The following is a 10392-nucleotide window of genomic DNA, read 5'->3' as shown; positions in this document are numbered from 1 at the left end:
TTTCACAGCAGAGTAGCTGACTACTCAGTCTGCAAGGTGTTTATTGTGTTCATCAGAGAGACCGCCTGGGGGAAGAAACTGTGACAGCTGGTTTTTGAAAACAGCACTCTGTAGCACTGGCCAGAAGGTAAAAGTCTAGTTTGTGTCCAGGATGTGTGGGGTCTGCAGAGATGTTACCAGCCCTTTTCCTGACCTTGGATCTGTACAAGTCCTGGAGGAAGGTCAGCCCCGATGATCCTCTCTGCACACCTGATTGTTCATTGCAATCTGAACTTGTCCTGTTTTGTGGATGAACCAAACCACAAGTGATGGGTGTGCACAAAACAGATAGAATACGTAGACGATGACCAGCAGCTCCTGTGGTCGGTTGTACCTCTTAAGGCAATGCAGGAAGTACATACCGTACTCTATTCTTCCTCCGAAAAGGAGGACCATCTCAGGTCCTGAGAAAGGGTGGTTGCTAGGAACCGGAAGTGATACACAGTACATACAATGTTGGGATGATGAGGTAGCATTGTGGGGGAGGCTTCTTCGGAAGGCCATTGTTATCTCCACAATCTTGAGTCAGTTGAGTTCCAGTTTATTTTGACTGCACTAGTGGACCAGCCGATCAACGTCCTGTCCGTATGCAGACTTGTCATTGTCCTGTATCAGGCCAATAACAGTTGTGTCATCTGCAAACTTCAGGAGTTTCACAGACTAGTCCTGTGATGTCTTTCAGATGCTTCAACACCAGTCACTCAAAGGATTTCTTGACCACAGATGTCAGGGCAATAGTAGTCATTTAATCCTGTTATGGTGTCCAGTCCTTGGAGACCAAAATGATCGTGGAACGCTTGGAGCAGGAGGGAAACTCACACAGGCATGGAAGAAGGGAGAAATATCATCAGGTCCTGGAGCTTTCTTGGTCTTCTGATGCAGACAGGGCCCGTTCACATCTTGCTTTTAGGTGAGGGGGGCGTGGGGGGGGGGGAGGGGGGGGGAGGGGGTTTGTGGGGGGGGGGGGGGGGGCATAGATAGTCCTTTTGTGTGGGAGTGGGGTGTTGGTGAATGGGTTGGAGGCGTGAATGGCTGATTTCAACATCTGCAGAAGAAGCTGTTTAGGTCGTCAGCCAGTCGGGGGTCATCACAGTGTGGGGGGACGGACTCCTGTAGCGAGTGATGTTGTGCAGGCTCCTCCAAACTGCAGCTGGGTCGTTATCTGAGAAGCTGCTTTTGATCTTCTCGTTGTTAAGCTGCCCTGATCTCCTTGGTCCGTTTGTTTCTTGCCTGCTTACGGGCCCAGTTTCCACAGCTGTACGCCTCTTCTTTGTTCCGACACAGCTTCCTCAGACGTGAAATGAACCATGGTTGATTGTTGTATGTGTGAAAGGTCTTGGTCTGCACACATGTACTCGCACAAACTGATATAGGAAATGGCTGACGCTTCTAAAGCACTCCAGTCAGTGCAGTCAAAGCAGACCTGCAGTTATTGCTTTGACTACTCAAACGGTCCAATTAGGCGTAGAAGTTTTGTTTTACTACTTGTTCAAGGTTATTGCATTAGTTAATAATTCATTGCTAAACTGGGTTAATCAGATCAGAGTGATCACAAAGTTTCAGCATTATCCTTGTTTGATTTAATTAAACGAGTGTGTGATTAAATGACCAGTTGATATGGAGATTATAGCCTTTAACACAGATGCTTCCAACAATACTGCCCCCTTCTGTTCAAAGTGGGTTACTACATACTATTTTTTATACATGTGCCCCACTAATGGGATACGTGTTTAATTCCCAAATAGATTAGTGAAATACTTTAGTTATATATCTATTTTATTATTTATCTGACGTTCCCTACGCTTTCTTTTATCAGCTGTCAAAAAACAAACAAACTAAAAATAAGCCTAAAGATGTGCCATTAAAATAAACCTCTCAGCTGAGAGCAAATGTGGTTCACACATGTATATTGCACATATTATTGTCATTAGTGGCTGGAACTGCATAAACCACCTCAGAAATGCAGAGTGAACTCTTGCTCGGTGTCTTGTTTGTTGCACACTGACGACCCCTGCTGGTGGATAAATGTAACAGCAGCAGCTGTTCTGGCATTTGCAGGTTTGTACTCCTGTAATTTCGCATCACTATTGTGTAAAAAATGGCATCGATTAAAATAAAGCCCAATGTGTAACTGAATAAAACATTTCATTGGCTCTGTTAACCTTCGCTAGGAAATTCAAAGGCCTGATAAAATAATTTATAGATTTTTTTTGTTTTTTTTTGTTTACAGAAACAAAGTGTAAGATTTGTGTTTATTTGTCAAAGCCACATTTATGTGCAAGTACAGCAGATGTTGACAAACACTATAAAGTGTAAAAGTAAGAACTTATACAAATTCAAACAAAGAGTCCAACAATAAATTACAGTTAAATACAAGCTAAAAAATAAAAACATACGACTTCTCAGTCTGGTTTAAATGCAAAGGATTAAAAATGAGTCTTTAAATGAGTTCTGATGTTCTAATGTTATAAAGCAGGTGAAAGCTCGATCTCTTCTCCAGGAACACCTGCTCACCTGACCTTTGTGACCTTTAAGGAGATTACAAGCTCAGATATGACAAATCTGCTCAAATATTTAAAAACAAAACACACTTTTTTTTTTTTGTTCAAAATTGAAAGTGTGGCATTACTTTTACTGAAGTGCATGCCAGAGAAATGGCCCGCTGTGCTAGCTGAAAGAGCTCGACAGCTGTGCAGTCGCGTCACGGTCGGTTGTTTGTTGTCAGTCAGACTTTATAATTGCGCTACCCAGCAACTGATACAGGTGTGTCCAGGATCCGCCCCAAAGCAACACTCTGAGTCAACGCAGACTGTTGGCGTGTACGGGCACGGACATGAAAGTGTTGTCCTATCTGTCTGTGTCATAAACCGGTTGGTTACACATGAGGCAAGGGAAAAAAGGCAAGGTGTGTCTGCAGATTTGAAAATTCAAGATTGTTTCATGTTTGCGAAAAAGCAAAAAACAAAAATGTTTGTCTCATTGAACAGTTAAGTTCTTGGTTACATGGTACACATTAAAAAAATATATATTTTTAAGATATTTTGCTGAAAAAACGGTTCCAAACTTTTAGTGAGCTTGGGATCAAAAGTCTAACAGACTGCTGTGTGCAGATGGTGCAGATTGCGTGCTGTGGCTTATTACTTTGGGGATGGTTTCAGATTAGATAAGTAAACAGTGTAATTGATGGTGCGCATGTACTGAGGAACAGCACATAAATACTTAAACTTACACACACATTTAAGAGCCGCGAGCACTTTCTTCCTACAGATACGATTATAAAAGTGGATCAAAGTTTTCAAATGTCTGTCAGTGACTTTTTACTCAGAAGAAAGCCGCATTTTCTCTTTGACCCCTGGCAGGGTCATAAAGATACAAAGGCCTCTGTGTTCTCGGTGAACTTTAGAAGGCACGGATGTTTTTATCACCGTTGCATCCAACTTTCTGCAGGATATTTGCAAAATACTTCTATTGAAATATACACTCGGAGTCTAAAACACATACTGTTTCTGTTGCTCACCAGTTGATGATAAATATATTGATATGTTCCAGAAAGGAAGTTCAAAGACTTGAAGAGAAGGGAACACCCGGCACTGAGTGACCACTGCAAGAGATTTTATTTAGAAGGGCTTGTTTTGCAATCTAAAATGTAGTTCCAATAATCTCTTACTGGGAACCTTTTCAACCCATTTTCTTTAAATTTGGTTAAGAGGCTTTAAAGAGATGTCCCTTTTCCTGTATTGTAATGGGAAACGGTGGAAGGTCTAAGGAACCAGCTGCTAGAACGTCACATTCATAAACAAGACAATGTGAAGTGCCTGCAGTCTGCAAAACCAGCTGTCAGCTTGTTCCCCTCAATATACTCACTGGGTGATGTCAGTTATCGGTGTCTGGAAATTATTTAATACGCGTGTACATGTCAGGTTGATTGACGACGCGATCAGTCACTCTTAACCTGGGGTTGTGTTCTGCTGCTGCTGATTCATCATTCAATAAGAAATATTTGGTGTTGCGAGCTTTTTATTTTAGTGTCCGGTGAGTTGCATGGTGCTTTGGGAGTAAAATCATGTTTGCCATCAAAAAATAAAGAAATCTGCTCTCACACAAGAAAAGCAAACATGAAGTTAAATGTTAACTCCCAAGTGAGGCTAAAGGAGCAGCTTTCAAAGCTATCACTTTCTCTTTAGACTACGCCTATCTGAACAAGCTACGCCCTCAAAAAGGAAAGCTGTACAGGATTGAGCTTAGTTAAGTGTTTACAAGACAAACATATTTTTATCTTTTAAGGTCAAAAAAGAAAAATCTAATCCTGATAGCCTTTTTTGTTGTTGTTTTAACAGTTTCACAACGTTTTCCAGTAAAGTTGGACATCCCACTCCTACGTCAGTTTGTTTTAGCATGAAACTTGTGCATGTTTCATCTTGCAGTATCTTTGTTGAGACAAGGCTCGTTGAACACGATAAAGCAAAGCCTCTTGAACACGTTGGGCGTGCCTCCCGCTGTGTTATTTGGGACTGGTGGCCTTTTTGAAGAAACTATAGTCACCATTAACGCCTGCGCTCAAATGTAGCGCCGTTTGAAGAATGATGAGCAGATTTTTTTTTTTGACGAGTTGGAATGAGACGCGAAAACCTTTAAAAGCTTAATGGCTGTAAGAAATCTTCATGGCGTTGATTGTTTTCACGCCCAGCCTTGTTTCGCTCTCTTGTCCACTCTGCTCTCACACATGTCTGTGGTTTTGTGACCTAACTGTGCAAACACTGCTCCTGGATGGAGGCTACAATGCACCAGAGGGACAAAAATGCTTCTGTTAGCAGAATTACATTTTGTTTTCCTCCTTAGCTGAAATAAAGGGAAGATCTTCAGAGTAAAAAAAAATCAGAGTCAAGCTCTATTTTCACATCCTGTCAGCACTTTTAAATATGACCTCATCCCGGCACAATCGTCTCCTTATCTTCCTCGCACCCCCTTCACTTTTTAAAGTGTACACACTCCTATTGACTGTGTGCAGACGGGGGCGAGTTATGTTTAAGCCATGTACGGGAAGAAGGAAGGAAAGTGCTCACACAGTGACTCAAAACACTGAACACGAAATGACCACTTTGACCTCAGGAATGTTGACCTCGAGACGACAGATTCTTTGTGGGGCCACTATCTCCTCTCACGCCACTGAAATGTGTTGGCTGCTGCAGCCATTAATTTGTTTCAGCAGGATTTCACTGCCAAGGCTTCAAACCACTCCGACCTTTGACTCGCTGGTTGTGTGGGCTGTGGGAGCAAAATAAGACCACAAAGATAGATATTCACTAAAATGATAGTGGCGTTAGAATAGTGCTAATATGTAACATTCAGTATGCTCTAAATGTCTATTAAAGGACAAGGAGTCTAATTTACAAAAATAAGGAGTGCTTATTATCGCCTGCTGCAAAAAGCTGAAGCCAGACAAATGTCTGTGCGTCTGCCTAACGTCAGTATATCTCATGAACCACCGGATAAACTTTAATGACACTTGCAGGAAGTAAGCATTCAGTGTACAACTGTCTACAAGTAATTAACTTTAGGAGTCAGCACAGTTCAAGATGGCTGCCACAGCCAACACAGAAACAACTATAATTCAGCCAGCTTCATAGATATTGACCTAAAACTTAGTGTGGTAGTAGCTGTGAGTCATCCCTCACACATATTCAGAGGGCTAAAGGAATACAAATATGCTAATAAGTATATTTGGAGTCAATGCCATCTGTTAGCAAAAAAATCTTGTGAATCCCTGGACAGATTTTAATGAAACTTGCAGGAAATTATCATTAGATGCAACTAACTGATTAACTGTTGGAGCCAATCCAATTTATAGCCCAGGGATTAATTAGTAAAGATACAAATGGCTACAACTCAGCCAACTTCAGAGATATTGAGCTTAGATTTGAGGTGGTTGTAGCTGAGAGTCTTTCACAAGAGCTGCTGATTGCACGAGACATCTGCATACAACTTCAGCACATTTATTCATTTGAGCTATGTTTGACATCATGGAGGTGCAGAACACACGAAACAACAAAAAAGCTCCAACTTTTTATAATATTTGAAAAAAAAAAAAACTGCTTCATATGCATTTGAGCAGCGGTGTATTTCCAAAAAGTTTAATTATGTATTTATTGCTAATACGTAGTTAAACAGTATCAGATGTGTCATTGTGTTGTGGACTCGTTGTTGCCGCACTAAAAGGAATTTGTGTCGATGTGAAAATGGGAGCAGACGTTCCCAGACTGGGCTGCAGGGTGTCGTAAACGCATCAAGGTGTGGTTCGTCCAAAAAGCACCAGCTTCCGTCTGTTCTCCACTCGCCATTATCTGCGCAACAGGACGACGGGGCGGAGAGAGGCGCGCGCACCGTCCGCGAGCAGGAAGAATTAAACCAGAAACTAGACACAAAGTTGACGGAAAGTGGACAAAACAACGAAGTGAGCCATGAGTTTGTACGGCTCCAACAGCCGACTGCACACTCTGGGCCAGAGGAGCAGCTCCCGGCCGGACCTGAGCTACAGGAACGACGTGTTCGTGAGTGGAAACGGCTTCCAGGGAGACTTCCAGCCGGTGGAGGGCGGCTACAACACCTACCAGACATCCACCTTCTCCAGGAGCTCCATGCACGGCGGCGCGGGTGGAGGGGTGAAGATGCAGCAGGCCAGCCTCGGTGGGGGTCCAACCATAAAGTAAGCGCTTTTAAATGTCACATGAGACGCCCAACTTTTCACTCAGGGAGACTAAAGCTCAGAACATAAGCTAAAGTTCAGCTGCTTTGTCCGAGATAAAACGTAGCAGGAAAAAAAAAAGAAAAGTCCTTGAGAGGACACCTGTGACCTGTTCTGACAGTTAAATATTTCTCAGGTCTGTCCAAATTAGTTATTTTCAGCTTGTTCTTGTAGATTATACAAGATTAATCCTAGTTTTTGTAATTCCTAATCCATTACCTAATTAAAAGGAAATGAAATGCTTAAACACACCCCTGTGCCATTCGGTGTGTGTAGTTGTTGTTTTTTTTAATCTCTAAAAGCTAAATGTGTGTTTGTGAGATTTATTTTCTACACTTTTAAAGCATTTTTATATAAACAAAAGTACATTTTGATTAAAAAAAAAATGTTTTTTTTTTTGTAGATTTTGGACCTTAGCCAAACTTTGAAATTCACCACACATATGTGTAGTTGGTTAAAACACAAATGTTGTTTTCTGATTGTGTTGCCATTCTTTTTACACTTTTACTTTGAAAAAAAAACAAAAACAGTTTCAGTTTTATTTATGAGAGTCTGTGTCGAAACAGTCAGCTGTTACTCAGATAAATAATGTTATTAACTTATATATGAATATTTCTGTTCAGTGCCCTGAGATGACTTCATTTGTGACTTGATGCTATAGAAATAAACTGAATTGAATTACCCCACCACACACACACACAAAATAAATAAATAAAAACTAAAAAAAAATAATAACCTATTAACCATATCTGTTTTGCATTGAACTCTTGTTAATCTGGTATGGTAAAAATGTAATTTTATCATGTGCAGTGTGCAAACTATTCACGAGAGAGGCCAGTTTCTGTCAAGCCGATGTCAGGAATACCTGGAAAAAGCAAATATGATCCTCAGCAGTGTAAGTCAACACATATCACACTCAGCATAACTGACTTCATGTGTTTATTCAAACCTTTTACTTGAAAGAACTACGGTAGCTTTTTCGGAGGATCTTTTTTAGACGACACACAAAGACATTAGTGTCCTTTCTGTTTTATAGGGAGGCCCCCCAATGGAGGCAGAGAAGCTTTTAGCCTTGGCTGCAGAATCCATTGACAAGCTGAAGCTTTGTGGCAGAGATCTGCAAGAGCTGCGTATACCAAACGATGTTTTCAGGACGTAAGTCAATAACACAGCCGTTCTTTGTGCGTTTACGGGACTTCGGATCCAAAAGTGCTTTCAAGCAGCCCGATTAGTGTTCCGCTTTGAAGATTTACTGGGTGTTTTCCCTGTTTGGACATCTCCACAGTGTTGAGAGGTTGCAGCAGTGGCACGCTCTCACACAGCAGAAACTTGCTGGCTTTGGAACAATGAGAGGGAAGCGAGTCAGCGTGGGCAGTGAGGGGGAGAGAGTCTTCAACAATGCCATGGCATGGATCGCCCAACAAAAGGTGAACTTATTAAGAACGTGAAACCATCGTCTGCAAAAGGTTACTGCTCTGTTTGACTTAAAAGACATTGCTACACAGAACGAGTCAAACAAAACTCCTCTGGGAAATGGTTTTAGTCTTCCTTGCTATTACGAACAATAAGAACATGTATGCTTTTGTACAATAATCTTCATTGGATGCATTTAATATGGGCGCCGCCAGTACGTGTTATATAAAAAGGAGCTCAAACAATGATTAACTTTTATGTCCTGGCTGAGTTTTCGTACCTGCATGAGAATAAAAGCCGACAAACTAGTGCGCCGTGAGAGGTGGAGGAGGTGACGCATTCACCCTATCACTTATCCTACCCTAATGTAACTGAAACCATCCGGGCTTCTTGCCAAAACCTGACCTGAGAATGAAGGAGGCCAATAGAAATGCGGGAGGGACAAAACAAAATATGTGGTCGGAGAGAGTTTTGTCATTTCAGGAAGGGTTTTAAAAAGTGCAGAGGGAGGCAGCAAAGAGAAAATGGGAGCTAAAGAGAAAGGAGTAAAGAAGTGTGATATGTTACACTCGCCTTTGAGTTAGTTCTTGACGAACAGAGCAACTCATTCGACCTCTAGCACTGTCATGGGAAAACGCCCTTCTACACTCGCATACTCCACCTTCCCAGAAACACACCCTGTTATTCTGTCACCACCGTCAGCCTCACCCATCTGAATCTCATCAATCATGTTTATGCTGTTGCCACATACTTCACAGTTTCTACTTTTTAAGTATGAACTAAATACATACTACACGATTGTCTACCACTGAATTTGCATTTTTGATCATAGAGAAATTGTAAGGGTGACTTGGTTGCTATTTGACAGTCGGATGTTCGCTTTGTTAGCAGCATTTTGACTTTTCGTTTGTAGCTGCAGGCATGAATTCTTGAGGGAAAAGGGAGTGGTGAGAGAACAAAAGCCTTGCGAGAGACGGGGTGAAAAAAATGCAGAGTACAGAACAGGGACGGGCTGAGGTTATTTGCTGGCAAATCTCCTATCAAAGTGGAGGGCTGCAAACAAGGAAGGGCATAGTTGGAATAGTTCCCTGTTTAAGAATAGCCTAATGATTATATGCTGACACATAGAGGAAATAAACTAAAGACAAAGAGTTGGAGGCAGAAGCTCATTAAAGAATATCCCATAATTACCAACATTTGCATAGTCTAATGAAAGACTGAAGAAACTTGTAAAATAGAGCAAAAACAATCACTTTCACTTTCACAATTATTGTTTTTGTTATGAAATCACTACCTATTCAATTCCTTTAGTAGTGGTTTCTGCATGCTGCAAAATAGCAGCCACTAGTAAAAAATAATGACTTTACATCAAAACAAAACAGTACAATCAGGGTCTGGACTTTAGGAACTGATGTGCTTTCAGATGTGGTCATGTTCAATGATTTGTTGTCTGAAAAACAATAACAAAGGCACTAAGCTGTTGTATTGTATCTTGTAGCGCATCATTGAGACTGCTCCATGGGGAGATGACTCCAGCGCCATAGACAACCAAATCACAGCCCACAACAGGTTTCACAGCTCCATCCAAAGAAGCCAAGAAGTAGACCGTGCTAAAAATGAACTGGTAAGCTTTCTGGTTTTACCTTAGTTCACCGTTGTCTCAGATTTTTATTTTATTTTTATTTTTATTTGGGGGGTGGGATTTTAAAGAGTATATGTCTACACAAGATGTGAATTAAAGCCTGATACTTTCCTTTTTAGATGTCAGTGGGTGATAAGTTTCACCTCTCCCACCTGGAACAAGAATGGGACAACCTGCAGGTAGATCAATGCTCTTTTGGGAAGACTTAAGTCAAATCCTGGAGTTTATTACCTTTGTTGAGTTTTAAATTACATTCTTAAATTTGCTTTATTTTTGCAACAGAAAATGTCCCACAGTCGCACAAATCAGCTCCGGGAGCTTCAGAACATCATTGATGACATCTTTCAAGCCATCATGTGGGTGAACGAAAGAGAGGAGGAGGAGCTTGTGTTTGACTGGGGAGACAAGAACATCGACCAGTACATCCCCAAGAAGCAGGAGAGCTACTCTGTGAGGATCTCCGACTGAGCTCTTTCTTAATTTACACCTAATGGTTGTTAACAGCGCGGGTCTTTGATTTGTGTTTATCCAACAGAGGCTGATGAGGGACCTGGAG

At 41.4% G+C, this 10392-nt stretch overlaps 1 protein-coding gene across 1 annotated transcript in view; it reads left to right on the top strand.

The window, feature by feature from the left end:
- Window positions 1-6329: 6329 nt before the first annotated feature.
- LOC119414210 (desmoplakin) overlaps window positions 6330-10392 on the top strand; it is a gene marked incomplete at its 3' end in the record, with an annotated part of 36654 nt that continues 32591 nt past the window's right edge. Inside the window, exons 1-7 of the mRNA XM_037681309.1 lie at window positions 6330-6742; window positions 7592-7676; window positions 7818-7936; window positions 8067-8208; window positions 9693-9818; window positions 9956-10015; window positions 10119-10286. Coding sequence (XP_037537237.1) covers window positions 6498-6742; window positions 7592-7676; window positions 7818-7936; window positions 8067-8208; window positions 9693-9818; window positions 9956-10015; window positions 10119-10286 — 945 coding nt within the window. The remainder of the gene's footprint in view (window positions 6743-7591; window positions 7677-7817; window positions 7937-8066; window positions 8209-9692; window positions 9819-9955; window positions 10016-10118; window positions 10287-10392) is intronic.

The sequence above is a fragment of the Nematolebias whitei genome, chromosome 9 (genome assembly GCF_014905685.2).
Source record: "Nematolebias whitei isolate Nwh7 chromosome 9, NemWhi1, whole genome shotgun sequence".
Taxonomy (NCBI): Eukaryota; Metazoa; Chordata; class Actinopteri; order Cyprinodontiformes; family Rivulidae; genus Nematolebias; species Nematolebias whitei.
This window is presented reverse-complemented; position numbering and strand designations above follow the sequence as displayed.